Raw genomic sequence first — 20602 nt, 5'->3', positions numbered from 1 at the left:
TGGCACTCTGTGGTAGGTGGCTGGCTGGCACCCTGTGGTAGGTGGCTGACTGGCATAGGGACTGTGGGTGGCTGGCTGGTACAGGGCCTGTGGATGGCTGGCTGGTACAGGGCCTGTGGGTGGCTGGCTGGTACAGGGCCTGTGGGTGGCTGGCTGGTACAGGGCCTGTGGGTGGCTGGCTCCCTGTTGGTGGGTGGGTGGCTGGCTGGCATCCTGTGGTGGGTGGGTGGCTGGCACAGGGGCTGTGGGTGGCTGGCTGGCAGTTACAGGGCCTGTGGGTGGCTTGCTGGCAGGTACAGGGCCTGTGGGTGGCTGGCTGGCTGGCTCGCTGGTACAGTGCCTGTGGCTGGTACAGGGCTTGTGGATGTGGTTGGCTGGCACCGGGCTGCTGTGGGTGGGTGATACACTCCCGCGAGACTAGTCCCCACTCCAGGCGAGGTTGTCCAAGGCGAGGGAGGTGGCCTAAGAAGGCAGAATGCCGTCACAAAAATATCGGCAATATCAGCCAGTTCCGGGTCCGATACCGATATATCGGGGAAAGCGCATATCGGCCTTGCCGATAATCGGTCTCTCTCTACTATGTATACCTACAAAATAGTTTCTGATTCTCACGCTAAGTTTCTTAAGGTGTGGGACCCTTGGATCTCTACCGTTGCCCCTTCTAGATTCCAGACCACCCTTCTCTCTCTTTAAATGCCTCCTGGGCGCACACCCCGCAGGGCCTGTCCCCCCCCCTTTTTTCCTCTCCCCCTTCCTCCTTCCCGCCCCTTCTTTTGCCTTTCTCTATTGTCGTCTCTCTTCTTGTTTGTCCTACTTTCTCACTTTTCCTTCCTTTTTTGTCTTTGTCTCGTACTGTTGTTTTCCTTCCCGGCTTGGTACTCTCTGGTCCAGCCTTTGTTTGCTCATTGGAACGTAATGAACCTTTTCCTTATGATGACCTTCCTACATTGTGATATAATAAGGGACTTTTGGTCCCCTCCTGTGCTCTTCTGCTTGTTGATGTTCATTATTTGGTCCGTGTTGTTTCCCGGTTGGCGCACGTACTAGGTTTGTAACATGTTCTGCCAATATCCATTTCTCTGCGTTCCAGTTTTTTCTTTACTCATTGTACACATGTATCGTGTATTTGATGTATGTTAATGCCTTTATTTTCAAAATAAAAACTTTTGTACAAGAAAATCCATTCATTGATATCAAAGGTAAGCTCTCACACGGCATAGTTGTGGGGCAACACAAAGGGGGTTGTACAATCACACTATAAACTATGAAGCCACCTTTTACTGTACACTACAGAGCCAGCAGTAAACAGATCAAAAGTTGGAATAAAATGTGTGGGGGCAGTGGGGCTACAATTGCTCAAATATTGTTTTGGAATACTTTTGGGAGATCCAATGTAGCCATCACCGTTAGATTGCCAGTTTTTTCATCAATAAAGGATGGTGACGGTTCATGATCTGCACTAATGTCATACAGCTTTTCTGTCCTTGCTTCATTATAACATTTAGGGTCTCTCTGATTTGGCCCTGCACCGTGCTATGGCGTTTTACTATGAAGTCCACTTGCTCTTCTTTAAAAACGTCTTGTGTAAAAAGGTCATCCAAAATATATTCCCAAGCAGGTTTTTCTTGAATGATTTTAGAAAAATTATTTTTTAAAAACCCTGTAAAAGAAGAAATAAACAGATAAGAATGTGCTGTGGTTCAAAGTTACATACAGGAATTACGGTAGAATAAGTATTGAACACGTCACAATTTTTCTAGGTAAATAGATTTCTAAAAAAGGTGCTATTGACCATTTTTTACCAAAATGTCACTATTAACCCATGAAATCCATAAAAAGAAACCAAAACAAAAAGGTTCAGAAATTAAGTTGTGTGTAACAAAATAGAATGACACAGGTAAAAAATAAAAAATGTATTTAATACTTCGTACAAAATCTTTTGTTGGTAATGACCGCTTCGAGAAGCCTCCTGTATGGAGAAACTAGTCGGATGCATTGCTCACGTGTTATTTTGGCCTATTCTTCCATAGAGTCTTCAAATCTTGAAGGCTCCATGGCCCTCTTCTATGAACTCTGATCTTTAGTTCTTTCCTAGATTTTCTATTGGATTCAAGTCAAGTGATTGGCTGGGCCATTCTAGCAATTTTATTTTCTTTCTTTGAAACCAATTGAGAATTTCCTTGGCTTTGTGTTTGGGATCATTGTCTTGCTGAAATGTTCACCCTCATCATCCTGGTGGACGATGTCCTCCCAGTATTTCACAGACTTGTCTAAATGTTGTGCAGCAAACTTTAAACAAGCTCCAACATGCTTTTTTCTTCAGCAATGAAGTCTTGCGTGGTGAGCGTGCATACAGGCCATGACGGTTCAGTACATTACTTATTGTTTTCTTTGAAACAATTGTACCTGTTAATTCCAGGTTTTCGTAAAGCTCTCCATAAGCGGTCCTTGGCTCTTGGACAACTCTTCTAATAATGCACATGGTCTTGGCCAGTTTATGGTGAAATGACGTTCATTCCACTTCCGGATTATGGCCCCAACAGTGCTCACTGGAATACTCAGACATTTAGAAATCCTTCTGTATCCTTCTGGAACCATTGCGATCAGTATGTTTTGCAACAAAAAGGTTGTGAAGGTCTTGAGAGACCTCTTTGCTTTTACCCATCATGGAGAGGTTTCTTGTGTGACACCTTTTTATAGGCCATTAGTGGAGACTGAACCAGCTGATATTAATTTGCACTGACAAGGGACAGGATTGCTTTCTAAATACTGATAGATTTCAGCTAGTAGCTTTCCATGCCTTTTTGCACCTCCCTTTCTTCATGGTGTTCAATACTCTTTCCCTGTGTCATTCCATTTTTTTTTTTTTTTTTTTTTTACACATAACTTCATTTCTGAACGGATTTGTTTTGGTTTCTCTGCATGTATGGATTGCCCGGGTTGTTACAGACGTGGTGAAAATGTGTGTGTGTAATATTATATATATATATATATATATATATATATATATATATATATATATATATATACATACATACATACATACATACATACACACACACACACGTGCAAATTTATGTACATATACATATATATATATATATATATATATATACACACACACACAATATGTATTTAAACTTTTGTGTGTGTGTGTATAATATATATATATATATATATATATATATATATACAGTGGGTACGGAAAGTATTCAGACCCCCTTAAATTTTTCACTCTTTGTTATACTGCAGCCATTTGCTAAAATCATTTAAGTTCATTCTTCTTCCTCATGAATGTACACATAGCACCCCATACTGACAGAAAAACACAGAATTGTTGACATTGTTGCAGATTTATTAAAAAAGAAAAACTGAAATATCACATGGTCCTAAGTATTCAGACCCTTTGCTCAGTATTTAGTAGAAGCCCCCTTTTGATCTAATACAGCCAGGAGTCTTTTTGGGAAAGATGCAACAAGTCTTTCACACCTGGATTTGGGGATCCTCTGCCATTCCTCCTTGCAGATCCTCTCCAGTTCTGTCAGGTTGGATGGTAAACGTTGGTGGACAGCCATTTTTAGGTCTCTCCAGAGATGCTCAATTGGGTTTAAGTCAGGGCTCTGGCTGGGCCATTCAAGAACAGTCACGGAGTTGTTGTGAAGCCACTCCTTCGTTATTTTAGCTGTGTGCTTACGGTCATTGTCTTGTTGGAAGGTAAACCTTCGGCCCAGTCTGAGGTCCAGAGCACTCTGGAGAAGGTTTTTGTCCAGGATATCCCTGTACTTGGCCGCATTCATCTTTCCCTCGATTGCAACCAGTCGTCCTGTCCCTGCAGCTGAAAAACACCCCCACAGCATGATGCTGTCACCACCATGCTTCACTGTTGGGACTGTATTGGACAGATGATGAGCAGTGCCTGGTTTTCTCCACACATACCGCTTAGAATTAAGGCCAAAAAGTTCTATTTTGGTCTCATCAGACCAGAGAATCTTATTTCTCACCATCTTGGAGTCCTTCACGTGTTTTTTAGCAAACTCCATGCGGGCTTTCATGTGTCTTACACTGAGGAGAGGCTTCCGTCGGGCCACTGCCATAAAGCCCCGACTGGTGGAGGGCTGCAGTGATGGTTGACTTTCTACAACTTTCTCCCATCTCCTGACTGCATCTCTGGAGCTCAGCCACAGTGATCTTTGGGTTCTTCTTTACCTCTCTCACCAAGGCTCTTCTCCCCCGATAGCTCAGTTTGGCCGGACGGCCAGCTCTAGGAAGGGTTCTGGTCATCCCAAACGTCTTCCATTTGAGGATTATGGAGGCCACTGTGCTCTTAGGAACCTTAAGTGCAGCAGAAATCTTTTTGTAACCTTGGCCAGATCTGTGCCTTGCCACAATTCTGTCTCTGAGCTCTTCAGGCAGTTCCTTTGACCTCATGATTCTCATTTGCTCTGACATACATTGTGATCTGGAAGGTCTTATATAGACAGGTGTGTGGCTTTCCTAATCAAGTCCAATCAGTATAATCAAACACAGCTGGACTCAAATAAAGGTGTAGAACCATCTCAAGGATGATCAGAAGAAATGGAAAGCACCTGAGTTAAATATGAGTGTCACAGCAAAGGGTCTGAATACTTAGGACCATGTGATATTTCAGTTTTTCTTTTTTAATAAATCTGCAACAATGTCAACAATTCTGTGTTTTTCTGTCAGTATGGGGTGCTATGTGTACATTCATGAGGAAGAAGAATGAACTTAAATGATTTTAGCAAATGGCTGCAATATAACAGAGTGAAAAATTTAAGGGGGTCTGAATACTTTCCGTACCCACTGTATATACACACATACATACACACATACATACATACATACATACATACATACATACAGTGGGTATGGAAAGTATTCAGACCCCCTTAAATTTTTCACTCTTTGTTATATTGCAGCCATTTGCTAAAATCATTTAAGTTTATTCTTCTTCCTCATGAATATACACATAGCACCCCATACTGACAGAAAAACACAGAATTGTTGACATTGTTGCAGATTTATTAAAAAAGAAAAACGGAAATATCACATGGTCCTAAGTATTCAGACCCTTTGCTGTGACACTCATATATTTAACTCAGGTGCTTTCCATTTCTTCTGATCATCCTTGAGATGGTTCTACACCTTCATTTGAGTCCAGCTGTGTTTGATTATACTGATTGGACTTGATTAGGAAAGCCACACACCTGTCTATATAAGACCTTCCAGATCACAATGCATGTCAGAGCAAATGAGAATCATGAGGTCAAAAGGAACTGCCTGAAGAGCTCAGAGACAGAATTGTGGTAAGGCACAGATCTGGCCAAGGTTACAAAAATATTTCTGCTGCACTTAAGGTTCCTAAGAGCACAGTGGCCTCCATAATCCTCAAATGGAAGACGTTTGGGACGACCACAATCCTTCCTAGAGCTGGCCGTCCGGCCAAACTGAGCTATCGGGGGAGAAGAGCCTTGGTGAGAGAGGTAAAGAAGAACCCAAAGATCACTGTGGCTGAGCTCCAGAGATGCAGTCAGGAGATGGGAGAAAGTTGTAGAAAGTCAACCATCACTGCAGCCCTCCACCAGTCGGGGCTTTATGGCAGAGTGGCCCGACGGAAGCCTCTCCTCAGTGTAAGACACATGAAAGCCCGCATGGAGTTTGCTAAAAAACACCTGAAGGACTCCAAGATGGTAAGAAATAAGATTCTCTGGTCTGATGAGACCAAAATAGAACTTTTTGGCCTTAATTCTAAGCGGTATGTGTGGAGAAAACCAGGCACTGCTCATCACCTGTCCAATACAGTCCCAACAGTGAAGCATGGTGGTGGCAGCATCATGCTGTGGGGGTGTTTTTCAGCTGCAGGGACAGGACGACTGGTTGCAATCGAGGGAAAGATGAATGCGGCCAAGTACAGGGATATCCTGGACAAAAACCTTCTCCAGAGTGCTCTGGACCTCAGACTGGGCCGAAGGTTTACCTTCCAACAAGACAATGACCCTAAGCACACAGCTAAAATAACGAAGGAGTGGCTTCACAACAACTCCGTGACTGTTCTTGAATGGCCCAGCCAGAGCCCTGACTTAAACCCAATTGAGCATCTCTGGAGAGACCTAAAAATGGCTGTCCACCAACGTTTACCATCCAACCTGACAGAACTGGAGAGGATCTGCAAGGAGGAATGGCAGAGGATCCCCAAATCCAGGTGTGAAAGACTTGTTGCATCTTTCCCAAAAAGACTCCTGGCTGTATTAGATCAAAAGGGGGCTTCTACTAAATACTGAGCAAAGGGTCTGAATACTTAGGACCATGTGATATTTCAGTTTTTCTTTTTTAATAAATCTGCAACAATGTCAACAATTCTGTGTTTTTCTGTCAGTATGGGGTGCTATGTGTACATTCATGAGGAAGAAGAATGAACTTAAATGATTTTAGCAAATGGCTGCAATATAACAAAGAGTGAAAAATTTAAGGGGGTCTGAATACTTTCCGTACCCACTGTATGAATATATATATATATATATACACACACACACTATATATATATATATATATATATATATATATATATATATATATATATATATACATATACATACATACATACATACTATATACACTTTGGCTTATGGACCACACGGAAACATAAAAGCCCAAGTGAACTTTAATTTAAAGTCAAGTAAGGGTTCATAGCTTCACAGGGTGGTGTTGTGGATGCAAAAATTAGTAGCAAAGTGCCACGTCCTACTTGAATCTATATAAAAATTTAGGAAAACTCATGGACTACACCACGGTTTCTAAAAAAAAAAAAAAAAAAAAAAAAGTATATTATATATACATACACACACATATATCTATCTATCTATCGTGTATAAATGCACACACACAGGTATATATCACTACTGTTTGGGTTGCAGTCCTTTTAACAGGGATGACCGTGGACAGTAGGGGTGAGGGGTTCCAGGGTGATCCAGCAATAGGTGAAAAATGGACTTGTAGCTTTCCCAGAATTTTTAAGCCCTCACATGAGACACAGAATTCAGAGGCTCGGAGAGATTGAATGGGATAGAGCCTCCAATCCTGACTATGGGTACAGAGCCTCCAATCCTGACTATGGGTACAGAGCCTCCAATCCTGACTATGGGTACAGAGCCTCCAATCCTGACTATGGGTACAGAGCCTCCAATCCTGACTATGGGTACAGAGCCTCCAATCCTGACTATGGGTACAGAGCCTCCAATCCTGACTATGGGTACAGAGCCTCCAATCCTGACTATGGGTACAGAGCCTCCAATCCTGACTATGGGTACAGAGCCTCCAATCCTGAAAATGGGTACTTAAAGTTCAGAAAGAGTTAATCTGCCTGTAAGAAAGGGCTGTAAAGGGCAGGAAGCAGCCAGTCGGTGTCCATGAGGTGGAACAGAAATGCCTTGTGAGAAAGAGCAGTTTGCTATTCACTGCTGAGTTCTGGTGGCCTTTTCGGTGGACCCTGAAGCAAATGGGGACTTTGCAACCTTCTGCTAATAACTTTCTTTTGCATTATGAACAATAAGTGAGAAGAATCCTAATGCTTTTTCAGATGGGTGGCCAGGGATTTGGGGCAGTAAAAACGGGCAGCTGAGCCTCCCTGGCAGCCCACCGGAACTGTCCCAATACAGCTGGACAGGGCTGTACACATGCTTTGTTTCGCAGCCGCTTATTTTGAACCTGCGTTAAAGCCTGTCAAAAGGTTTATGAGCTCCTCGCAACAGCGTGCAATGCATGCGAGTGCAGCACTCTAGTGCAGCATCTTACAGTTAAGTCAGGCATCAAATGCCCTCTGAAAAGAGATCTGAATGCAGAACACTCCATAGAGGGCAACACACTTCCTACTAATTGCATGCAGCTGCTGTTCGGCCAACAATTTTTCGCCTGGCTCTTTCAGTCTTTTCAGTTTAAGGCTGTGGGGCAGATTGGGCCATATCCTCTTAACAGGCATTCCTGAGCAAGCTCTGCACTGGTAGTGCCCCGATCCCGCAGCTGAATCAAATGTAGGAGATGGTCCTGGCACTTGCTGGACTTTCTTGGGCACCCTGAAGCCCAAGAAAGTCTTCACAACAATTGAACCTCTCTCCTAGAAGTTCTTGATGATCCAATAAATGGCTGTTTAGGTGCAATCTTAGTAGCAGCAATATTCTGTGAATCCTGTAAAGCCTGTGAATCCTTTTTTGTGCAAAGCAATGATGACTGCACGTTTCCAACGTTAACAGAGGAAGAACAATGATTTCTAGCACCACCCTCCTTTTAAAGGTCCCTTTCACACTTGTGTGACTTGCCCTGTGGCTTGTGACTGCAAAGTCACATGACAAGGGATGATGATTTCCATGATTTCCTATAAGTGCCGTTCATATCTGTGTGATTTCAACTTCAAAGTAGTCCCTGCACTACTTTGGTCCGACTTTGATGAATTTTGAGGTCCAGAGACCTCAAGATTGCTTCAAGTCCAGCCAAAAACATGTGACTTTTAGGTTGCACAAATGTGAAAGGGGCTTAAAGCTTCCAGTCTGTTATTCTAACTCAATCAGCATTACAGAGTGATTACCAGCCTTGTCCTAGTCAACACTGACACCTGTGTTAACGAGAGAATCACTGACATGGTCCTTTTGTGGCAGTGCTGAAATGCTCTTTTTTTGGGGCGGGGGGGTTAAGTTAAATTTCATGGCAAAGAGGGACTTCACAATTATTGCAATTCATCTGATCACTCTTCAAAACTTTCTGGATTATATGCTAATTGCCATTATAAAAAACGGAGGCCGCAGGCTTTGTGAAAATTAAGATTGGCCATTCTCAAAACTTTTGGCCAGGGATGTATTTATCTTCCTTTTGTTCCCCTACTTTTCCATTTACCCCCAGAAATAAAGGCGAAGCTCTATGTAAATTCCTATGGACCTTTCTTGGGGTTGAGAACTCTCTCTACACACAGTATAGCATTGGGTCAATTACAAAGTCCCAGCTCTATCGTTGGGAACGAAAAATAAATCACACCCCCACCCCCATACCAAGAAGTCCTGGATAATTTCCTATATTCTGCGCACTAAACAGAGCGGCAGAGAAGCAAGGAGAATGTATGTGACATATATGAATTCACTAAAAAAAAAAAAAAAAAAAAAATTAAGCGCCTGTTTACGTAAAATGCAAAACCAGTTAGGTGGCTGGCAAAGAAAGAAACATACCTTTAGCGTCCTTAATGAAGAATTCTTCAGTGGAAGTGTTAGTGGCTTTATTATCTTCCTGTAGAGAGAGAGAAGACTTTTTAGGGTTACTCATAAATGGCAGCAGAACATCCAGAAGCATGAGATTACTGCACCCTCTGGAGATAAGATCTCCCCTTGGAGCAGTCCGTTTCTCAACCCTTTTATCCAGAAGGAACCCTGAGGCTCCATTCACACTTGTCCGACTTGTCATGCGATTTTGAACATCAAAGTCGCATGTCAAGTCGCACCCTTGTTTTTCAAGTACCTATAGATATGAATAGTACCTACAGATATGAGTACTATTCATATCTGTAGGTCCTAAATTCGCAGCAACTTCATAGTAGCTTGTGCGCTACTATGGTCTGACTTTCATGCAACTTGAAGGTCATAGACTTCAATGTTAATCCACAAAAGCCGCATTAAAGTCGCACCTGAATGTTTTACATGCGACAATTGTGCAACAATTGTCCAATATCAGTGGTCAAAGCCAACGTCGCATCCAAGTCGTACCGATCCAAAGCTGCACGACTTTGGAGTTGTAGGAGTGTAAATGGAGCCTTATAATATTTTTCTGGTCTCAGGGAACCCCTGCTTAACTTATATTTGTATATCTAAAGCTCATAATGTAATCAGTAAGTTATAGAAATAAATTGTCCATTACATTGACACTCAGGTGGAAAACTGCCCTAGTAAGTTGCTGGTCGGTGTAGACCAGGGTTCCTCCAGGAGGTTGCTAGGGGTTCCTTAGGAAATGAAGAGTTTCTACCTCCCAGTTACAACTGATATCTTTTTAGCTGTGTGTAAGGGGGCAATTTACACCTCAAAGTAAGAATCCTCCTTCAACTGAAAGCAGAACTATAGGCAAAACTTTTTTTCATTTTGAATAGAGTAAGGGAGGGTTATAACTCGAGATCAACCGACTATCGGCAAAGCCGATATATCGAGGGCCGATCTGCACTTTCCCCGATATATCGGAATCGGCCACCAAGGTGACCGATATTGCCGATATTTCAGGAAAGTGCTTGTACCGGAGTGATGCTTGCAGCTAGAGGCATCACACCGGTATCGGCGTCCATAGTCGGCGGTCAGCTGTCTTGTAATGACAACCAATGCGGCTGGGAAACCGCTCGGATGTCATTATAAGGAGCGGGAGGGGATATCCCCCCCCCCTCCTCCCGCCGCCTTCCGCGGCTCACCCGGCCCACCGGGAGATCCGGGCAACCATCCTGCACACCCGCCGAAAAGACGACCCGATCAAAGCTGCATTCGGCTCTGATCAGGACTCCATGTAATAAACCGGAAGTGATGTCATGACATCCTCTACAAGAGTACCTGTAAAAAGAAATAAATAAAAAAAAAAAAATTTAATGTACGAAAAATATCGGCTGATACCGATATGTGATGACCAAAATATCGGTATCGGCAATAGAAAAACGATATCGGTCGATCACTAGTTATAACCCCTGTAAGGTTTATTTTTGCCTTCTCTGTCATATTGTGGAGATTTCCCTTCACTTCCTGCCCCATAGCTAAACAGGAAGGGAGAGATCACTACAAATTAGGGGAAGTTCTTGGGGACCCTCAGCTCAACCGAACTAGAATCGCCATTGGATCATTTCCCCTCTATTACCTTTCTGGGGACAACCCAAAATTGGGGACCATCTGTTACTTTCACTTTCAATGATAATGGTAAACAGGACAAACAGAGAGGGTGAATCTCCCTAACAGGGGCACAGACAGCAATAAAAACGGACAGATGTTCTAGTCCATCTCCCCTCTATCCAATACTAAAAAAGTTTTGCCTTTAGTTATACTTTAATGTAAGGAAGCGTTATCCTATTGGCCACCAATCTATGGGATCAGTACATCAACTACCAATAAAAGAAGGTGCTTTTCCACTGACTACTTATGTAAGAGGCACCATTACAATTTTCACTGTTGGGTTCTCTTTTCAGGCCATTATTACCATTTGTTCCACTTCATGATTGTTACTGAAACTATTCTTTGTATAGAGCAGGGAAGTGTTAAAAAAAAGACACTGCTTTGAGTGTCAAATATGCTAGATACACTACAATCTTTATTTTTTACGTATGGTTATTATTATTATTATTATTTTATTCACACTTTACTGACCAGGCAAATGTGCCATGAGCTAGAGATGTAATGATCTACCAAGGGTTGAAAATGTCTTCAAGAGATCCTCTGTATTAAAAAGGTTGAAAAAGGCTGGTGTAGACAGAAGATAAATCCACCAGTGCTCCCTTATCAACGGACCCCTTGCAGCTTCTAAAAGGTATCCTAGGGTTCCAAGGAGGACTGGTCGAGAAAGGACGCTCTAGAGCAGGGTTTCTCAACCTGGGTTACTCTAGAGCAGGCATGTCCAACCTGCGGCCCGGAACCGCAGGCAATGCGGCCCACTGCCCCCTGACAATTTTATTTTTGCTGGGGAGGAAGGAATCGGGTCAGGGGCATGGCCACAGCAGTGTTTGACTCCTACCACCATGACCGCTTCAAAACACTGAAGTGGTCATGGTGGTTAGAGTGTTCCTTTATTATCTCTCAGAAGAAGTAAACCTCTGTATACTGATTCCATTTCATTTGATCATCCTCTAGATGTGTTAAATTAGTGCCGTGGGGCGCAGCGGTGCGGCAGCATTTTATTACTTATATACCTTAACTATAGTATATATTTTATATGCGGCCCGAGAAAATTTCTCTACACTCAATGTGGCCCAGAGAAGCCAAAAGGTTGGACACCCATGCTCTAGAAGTTGCTAAGGGTTTCATGAGCAATGAGCAATTTCTGCCTCTCAGATCTATTGATCTTTTTAGCTATCTGTAAGGGGGAATTCTTCCCAAGGACCACAAGTGTAAGGAACGTTTCTCCCATTGACCATCACCCTAACTTATCATGAGCTGTAGATATAGTAATTATTTTAGCAGGGGTTCCCTGAGACCAGAAAGTTATTTCAATGGTTCCTATTTTGAAAAGGTTGAGAAAGGTTGCTCTAGAACAGGGCTTCCCAAACTTTTTTGGGCCGAGACCCACTTCTGAATACAGTTATTTTTCGTGACCCACTTGCTTGTAATTGAATATTGTAAAGCACTACAGAATATGTTGGCGCTATATAAATGCAAATAATAATAATAAATGCATATTTTAAAGGGAGGGGATGTTAAATTAAAAATAGAAGCTGCCATTAACTCCTGACACCACCGGGCCACCTGGCCCTCTTAAGACACAGAGGATGCCGTCTCGGCCCGCTATAGCCGAGAGAATCCCGTCGCCATTCTAGCAACCACCGCTACTGTCAGCAGGACCGAGGAGCTGGCTCTGCACTCCATGAAAATATCCTATAACCTACATAACAGCCTACATACGTACTCACTGATGTAAGTAAGTAGCCTCCTCGCGGGAAATGCACACCAGCCTCCGTAAACTGCGTGGGCAGAGTCCTGAATCCATCGCGATTTGACTGCTCTGGCTCTTTGTAATTTGTGTGGGTTTGCACAGCACAATTTAAGCGGGCCTGCTCTCAGTGATTTCCGGTTCAGCGCGACCCACTCAAACGCAGCTCGCGACCCACAGTTTGGGAACTCCTGCTCTAGAATATTTAAGACAAGTACTTACTGACATTTCTTAAAGTGCTGAATACTCTTCCAACACAGATCATAGCATAGGAGGTGGATTCAGCATTGAAAGAAACATTTTATTTAACACTCCTATTCCCAAGACGAACCCAATATTTCATAATCTAGAAAGAATATGCAATACATTGGAAAACAATGGCAAATCGGCAATAGGAATGCTCTCATGGTTCAATTTTTCCTCTGTCATTAACACCTAGTATAAGGGTCTTCAAACTATGGCCCTCCAGTTGTTCAGGAACTACAATTCCCATCATGCTTGGTCATGTCTGAATATCGGTTTTACAATGCCTCATGGGATGTGTAGTTCCACAACAGCTGGAGGGCCGTAGTTTTGAGGATCCCTGACCTAATATATGATTATCACAAGTCAGGATGAGCTCAGGCGTATTCCCCTGAGCCATACAGCCAATAATTTTTTAAAAGCCGAAAGGCCAGACATTTTCAGATGCGGGGATGGGAATTCTTAGGATTGGCCGTTGGCTTTGATAGCTTCCCTGAGCTCCTCCCTGATTGCAAGTAATGCCCAGACTGGTCTCACATGACTAACAACTCTCACTTGGCTTCATAAAGATCACATTTGGAAGAACAGATGGAAATTGCAGAAGCCATCTGGTGATCCAGCCTGTGTGTTCTAACCCAAGGCTGATGTATCATAGTTACATAGTAGGTGAGGTTGAATAAATACAATAGTCCATCCAGTTCAACCTGTGTAGGTGTGTGTGGCCGTAATCATCTCTCATACCCCTGAATGTTCTGATCCTTGAAATGTACGTCCAAGAGTATTTTGAAAGCCACCATACTTCCCGCAGAAACCACCTCTTGTGGTAGAGAATTCCACAATCTTGTAGCTCTAACAGTAAAGAACTCCCCACGTTGCCTGAGGTTAAAACGCTTCTCCTCTAATTAGTTTTGGGTGGGTATATTCTTTCAAAAGAACCAATAATCTTTAAGTGTATAGGACCGGCACTTTTGTATCTCTCCATAACAGTATGGATGATCAACAATTTAAAAGAGCTGTAGTCACATGATCAATAATATGGCATATCCATGGAGAGACAGTGGATGGACTGCAAATGAGCAAAGGTATCAATGTAAGCAACCCCTACTGTGAAAGTTTGGCATATTTGATATTCCATTTCCATCACAGAGGAAACAAATCAATAATTAAGGTTACTGGTTATTAGGTAAGGCCATGGGGGATATAAGTGGATAAGTGCTATTAACAGCAAGGTCAGCCTGCTTTCTAAGGACCATTCATAAAATGTAATCAGTGGTGTGGAGCTTATGGTATCTCAGTGTTCTCTCTTGCAGCAGGAATAACTCCATGATTGGAGGGGAAGCCAGTCACTTGACTGACAAGTCACATACATTTTTTTTTTATTTTTTTTCCTTTTCATCCTCCATTTAGAAGAATGGTGCCCAACTGGTTTCAGAGTTCAGGCATGTCAGACACAATACACAGAAAATGTGATGCCAGTGATATAAACAAAGCTCAGTAAAATTTATGGCTAATGAATCAAAGTTAATAAAAGTTTCTACATACTGTTAGACCTTAGCAATGCTCCACTTACTTTGGCTGAATTTTTCAGATCGAGCTGCCTTATGAAACTACTCATCATGGAAGTGTCAAGTTCTATAAATAAAATAGAGATTACACTGAGTTACCTGCTAATACGTGGCTAAAATATAGCAAAAGACATAAGAAAGTTAACTATACACATTACAAACCTGCTGTGATACAGACTATTTCAACCTGATCTGATGGTGAACTCCATGCCCTTGAGCACTTGAATGCCTAGAGCAGTGGTCTCCAAACAGCACCCCTTGAGGTATCATTCCTGCCACTAAATACCAAAAAAATGGTATATAGTATACACAATATAGCAGGCCATGAAAAATAAAAGGGAAATATGTCAGGCTTACAACATTGGACACTTAGGCTTAAGGACCAGACAGAAACATAAAAGCCCAAGTGAACTTTAATTTTAAAATCAAGTAAGGGTCCTTTCACACGGGGCGGGCCGTTTTTTGATCCTCTCTGGCACTTTTTTCTTTTTTTTACAGACACGGTGGTCCGTATGTCCGTTTATCATCCCATCCGTTTGCGGATGATAAACGGAGATAATGTATGTCAATGGGATTGCGGATGTCAGTGGATGACACAGCTGACATCCGTTTTTGCGTCCGTTCCGTTTTTTAAACGGAAGAAAAAATTGAATTTTTGTAAAATCTTACCGTAAAATTCCTTTCTCTGAGTCCTCCGACAGTCACCGCCACTTCATAATCTTCACTAATGGGGTAATTGACCTTTGCTCCGCAGGAGTAGCTAGGCAACAAGATTTGTTAATATCAAAGCTTTTAGCATATCACACCCCTAGGGGGTGGTCCCCTCAGTCAATACCTCCCTGCTTCCAGCATTCTCAACTCAGTTTCAGTAGCATAGCAGTAGAGTACATAAACAAACCCCAAAGAGGGGCGGGGGCGGCGACTGTCGGAGGACTCAGAGAAAGGAATTTTACGGTAAGATTTTACAAAAATTCAGTTTTCTCTTACGTCCTCCGACAGTCGCCGCCACTTCATAATCTTCACTAATGGGGACGTCCCAGAGCAGTGTAGACATGAGGGGTGGAAAAAAAACGCAGCCGCGCCTAAAGCAACGCAGTACCCACATCAGAGAAAGGAACCTTACCAAAGTAAGAGAACCAACCTGGCAACAGGAAAACGTGCTCAACAGGAGCAACAACCCAGGAAGAACAAGTAACCCAGGGGTAAAAACACCCCAACAGCCAAGGGCCCAAACAAGGGACCCTAAGGCACTGCTGCACTAAGAACTTTACGGCCAAAGGAAGCATCTGCCGATGCCTGAACATCCACTTTGTAAAATTTTGAGAAGGTGTGAATGGACGACCAAGTCGCCGCCTTACACACCTGGGCCACAGAAGCCTGATGACGATAGGCCCAAGACGTACTCAGAGATCTTGTAGAGTGCGCCTTCACAGGGAAAGGAGGAACCTTCGCCCTCAAAGCATAGGCTTGCACAATCGTCTGTCTGATCCATTTGGCGATGGTAGCAGCCGACGCCGCCATGCCCTTCCGAGGTCCCTCTGGAAGGACGAATAGGGAATCCGACTTGCGAAAGGACTTAGTCGATGACAGGTAAACCCTGATCGCCCGAACATCATCCAAGGCATGCAAAGCCACCTCCTTCGGATGCTTAGGCTTCGCGCAAAGCGAAGGCAAGACAATGTCCTCATTCAGGTGAAATTCCGAGATCCTCTTCGGAAGAAAGGAAGGGTTAGGTCGCAAGACCACCTTATCCAAGTGAATCACCAAGTAGGGAGAGCAAAGACAAAGCTGCCAGCTCCGACACCCTGCGAGCCGAAGTGATCGCCACCAAAAAAGGCAACCTTTTTGGACAACAGAGACAACGAGATCTCCCTGATCTTTTCAAAGGGAGCCTGTTGTAACACGGACAGAACCAAGTTCAAGTCCCATGGAGGCAAAGGTTCCCTCCTAGGAGGGGCCAAATGTCGCACCCCCTGAACAAAGGTGCTAATCAATGAATTAGACGCCACTGGGCGCTGAAAAAGAACGGCCAGCGCAGAAATCTGACCATTAATTGTGGCCAGCGCCAAACGCTGGTCCACTCCAGTTTGGAGGAAAGCCAACACTCTCGACACCGAGTATGAGCGAGGAGAATACCCCCTGGACTCACACCAGGCAAAGTACGCTTTCCAAGTACGGTAGTAAATTTTTCCCGAAGAGGCTTTTCTAGCCTTGATCAAAGTGGGAATGACCTCAGGGGAGAGACCCCTATCCTTCAGGACCTGGCTTTCAACAGCCAGGCTGTTAAAGCCAGCGACTGTAAAGCAGGATGGAATATCGGCCCTTGAGACAGAAGGTTGTCCCGAAGCGGCAGACGCCACGGAGCGTCGACTGCCAGATTTACGAGGTCTGCGTACCAAGACCGGCGAGGCCAGTCCGGTGCAACCAGAATCACCGCGTGCGGTTCCGAGGCCAGTCTGCGAAGCAGCCTGGACAGCAGCTGAATCGGTGGAAAGGCATACATCAGACGATACTAATGCCAGGGCACCACTAACGCGTCTGAGGCGTCTGCCCGAGGATCGCGCGTCCTTGCCACGAACCTTTCCACCTTGTTGTTCAGACGAGACGTGAACAGGTCCACATCTGGAAGACCCCACTTCGCGCACAACATCTGGAAGACATCCGGGTGAAGGGACCATTCCCCCTGGTCCAGGGTCTGGCGACTCAGATAGTCCGCCTGCCAGTTCTCCACCCCCGGAATGTGTACAGCCGTTATCGCCGGGACGTGCGTCTCGGCCCACGACAGAATGCTGTTTACTTCCCGAGCAGCACGGGCACTCCTGGTGCCCCCTTGATGGTTGATGTAGGCCACTGCTGTGGCATTGTCCGTCTGAACCCGAACCGGACGGCCCTGAAGCCGTTCCGACCAATGCAGAAGGCAAAGTTTTATCGCTCGCAATTCCAGAATGTTTATTCGGAAGGGAGGATTCCTCCTCCGACCAAGTTCCCTGGGCGGACAGAACGGACAGAACGCCCAGAACACCACCCCAGCCCGACAGGCTGGCATCGGTGGTGATTACCGTCCACGACAAGGGACGAAAGGACTTGCCCCCCGACACCGCCGGGGACTGGAGCCACCACAAAAGACCCCTTCGGGTGTGGCGGCTCAACGAAAGCTGCCGATCCAGAGATTGCGGACGCCCGTCCCACTTGGCCAAGATCTCCGCTTGAAAATCCCGCGTGTGAAACTGGGCGAAGGGAATCGCCTCGAAAGCCGAGACCATTAGACCCAGACATCTCCTACATGTCCGGAGGGACGAGCACTGAGTGTCCCTGAGGGACCTGACCTCGTCCTGAAGTGTCCGGAGCTTGTCTTCCGGCAGGAAGACCTTCGCTTGAGCAGAGTCCAGGATCATCCCCAGGTAGGGAAGACGAACCGACGGACACAACGTTGATTTTGAAAAATTTATCGTCCAACCAAACTCCTGCAGAGTCTGCATCGTGGTGGACAGGTCGTTCACCAGGCCCTGACTGGTCGCAGACCGAAGCAAGATATCGTCCAGATATCCCAAGACAGAGACGCCCTGGGCTCTCAATAAAGCCAGGACCGGCGCAAGCACCTTGGTGAAAACCCGCGGAGCCGAAGCGAGACCGAAGAGTAACGCCACAAATTGGTAATGATCCCCCACAATGGCGAATCGAAGGTACCTCTGGTGACCCTCGAAAATGGGGATGTGAAGGTACGCATCCTTCAGATCGATGGAGGCCATGAATTCCCCCGGAACCAGGGCAGCCACCACTGAGCGCAGGGATTCCATGCGGAACTTGCGAACCCGCACAAAGCGGTTCAGAGCTTTCAAGTCCAGAATCGGACGCACTTTGCCCTCCTTTCTGGGCACAGTGAACAGATTGGAGTAGAACCCCCAAAATCTGTCCTGATAAGGCACCGGAACCACCACTCCCTGGGCCCGCAGATCCCGCACCGCTCATCAGTGGTGGGTGTAAATGGATAACGCAGCTTGAACTTACTTGGCACAGTAAAAGGCTTCTTTAAATTGCGCCATTGCTCATCAACAGCACGCTGAAATTCCGCAGGGCAGGGAAAAACCTGCGCTGATTTGCGTTTCCTTTTTGTCCCATAAGAGGACATCAAAGCAGGAGGACACGGTTCATCCTGCAGATGCAGTGTTTCCTTGATAGAAGTAATCAACTCATCCATGAGTGCAAGCTCTTCATGCAAGCCAGGGGGAGAAGTATCAACTCCTACCTCAGCCTCCCCCTCAGACCCCATAAGGTCCAGAGATGAACGAGACCCTGAGAAGGGCACTCCAGCCATAGCAGCCCCATCGCCCTCTGAATCAGAGGAAATAGATAACCTGGGCCGTTTTGCGGATCGATCAGCCATTAGCATCTGCACCTGAGAAGCCAAGTTCGCCACAACAGCAGCCAGATCAGCCCCCTCGGGGGATGCAGCAGCCCCTTGGCCCCCCACCAAGGTGGGAGGAAACTTGCAATCCTGAGAATCCATGCCCCAGTATCAACTGAAATAAAGTACTGCCCCTTTAAGACCGCGGCGAGCGCAGCCCACCGCACACTACTGTATGCACTGACCCCCGCAGGGATAAGGAGCCCTGAGCAAGGAAATATAGGATAAGGAAGGTAAAAACCTGGAGAGACCACACAGGCTGCTGCCACCGATCGCTGTTCCAGAGCAAAAGGAAGTGATGCAATGACTGACCGCCCTATATAGCCTATGAAGGCTTCACAAACATGGCCGCTCGGCTGAGAGAATCAAGGCAACAAGAAAATGGCGCCGACATGTGCTTGTAGGAGCGATCGCCGCCAAAATGGCGGCGTTTGGCACCAAAACACCGCGCTGTAACACACAGGGTCGGTCATCACAGTTTGCCAAGAAAAAATGGCGGGCCGCATCAGCGGTCGCCGCATAGCATGTCTGAGCCCAGTCTGCCCCATACATCACACACAGCAGAGCGGGAGAGCCCCCCCCCCCCCCCCCGCAGCCCACAGAAAGGCAGTTATTCCACACAGGAAGCTGACAGGGAGCTCAGCACTTACACAGACATGCAGGGTCACACAGTCACAGACTGACACCCAAACAGACAGGTCCCCACATAGACATTTACTTACCATTCCGGATGGCGTGGGGAGCCTTCTCTAGCGACCAAACCGCTGTACTGAGGACAGGGAGTGTCGCAGCCAGGACGCAGTGGACTGCGGTGTGAAACCGCAAATGGCGTCTGGTGAGGTAGCCACCTCACAGGCAGCATCCCTGCATCGAACAGGGATGGGTCGTTCAATATGCCAGGGAAACCTGAGCTGAACGCTCGATGGCAGGCTGGGGAAACACAGTCTGGCACACAGCCCTGAGATCCAAGGTGGCCAGACCGAGACCCAGCTCCGCATGATCATCTTCATCCGAAGAAAACTAAACTAATGCTGAGAAAAAAACAGCTAAGTAAAAGAAAGAGAAAAATACTTGAAATAAAATCCAAAAGAGGAAAGAAGGCTGAGACTGAAAGCCCCAGCACAGGAAACAGCCAGCCACTCCTAAGCTAGGCAATTGAAAACTGAGTTGAGAATGCTGGAAGCAGGGAGGTATTGACTGAGGGGACCACCCCCTAAGGGTGTGATATGCTAAAAGCTTTGATATTAACAAATCTTGTTGCCTAGCTACTCCTGCGGAGCAAAGGTCAATTACCCCATTAGTGAAGATTATGAAGTGGCAGCGACTGTCGGAGGACGTAAGAGAAATAGGGTTCTCTTCCGTTCCAAAAAAATGGAACGGATCAGAAAGGACACAAATCGGATGTGAGCAGATGGTCATCCGCTGACATCCGCAATCCCATTGACATGCATTATGTCCGTTTTTCATCCACAATCAGATGGGATGAAAAATGGACATACAGACCGCCCGTGTGAAAGGACCCTAAGGGTACATATCTTCACAGGGTGGTGCTATGGATGCAAAAATTAGTAGCAAAGTGCCACATCCTACTTGAATCTATATAAAAAGTAAGGAAAACTCATGGAGTACACCACGGTTTATAAAAAAAAAAAAAATGGATTTTTGTAAAATCTTACCGTAAAATCCTTTTCTCTTAAGCTCATTGACAGACGTAGTCCTCCTTGATTAATAT

General features: G+C 45.3%; 2 protein-coding genes across 2 annotated transcripts in view; both read right to left on the bottom strand.

The window, feature by feature from the left end:
* Positions 1-1406: 1406 nt before the first annotated feature.
* Positions 1407-20602, bottom strand: part of LOC309569822 (ribosomal protein S6 kinase 2 beta-like) — a gene marked incomplete at its 3' end in the record, with an annotated part of 195203 nt that continues 176007 nt past the window's right edge. Inside the window, exons 18-20 of the mRNA XM_082275825.1 lie at positions 14471-14532; positions 9228-9285; positions 1407-1660 (exon numbers count right to left, since the gene is read on the bottom strand). Of these exons, the coding sequence (XP_082131951.1) occupies positions 1407-1660; positions 9228-9285; positions 14471-14532 (374 nt within the window). The remainder of the gene's footprint in view (positions 1661-9227; positions 9286-14470; positions 14533-20602) is intronic.
* The window catches only part of LOC309569823 (ankyrin repeat and protein kinase domain-containing protein 1-like), a gene marked incomplete at its 5' end in the record, with an annotated part of 76093 nt that continues 64722 nt past the window's right edge, over positions 9232-20602 (bottom strand). The window contains one exon of the mRNA XM_082275826.1: positions 9232-9285. Within this exon, the coding sequence (XP_082131952.1) occupies positions 9278-9285 (8 nt within the window). The 3' untranslated portion in view covers positions 9232-9277. The remainder of the gene's footprint in view (positions 9286-20602) is intronic.

Source organism: Pelophylax lessonae, assembly GCF_965119305.1.
Source record: "Pelophylax lessonae genome assembly, chromosome: 13".
NCBI lineage: Eukaryota > Metazoa > Chordata > Amphibia > Anura > Ranidae > Pelophylax > Pelophylax lessonae.
The sequence above is the reverse complement of the archived record's forward strand: the minus strand, read 5'-3'. Positions and strand labels throughout refer to the sequence as shown.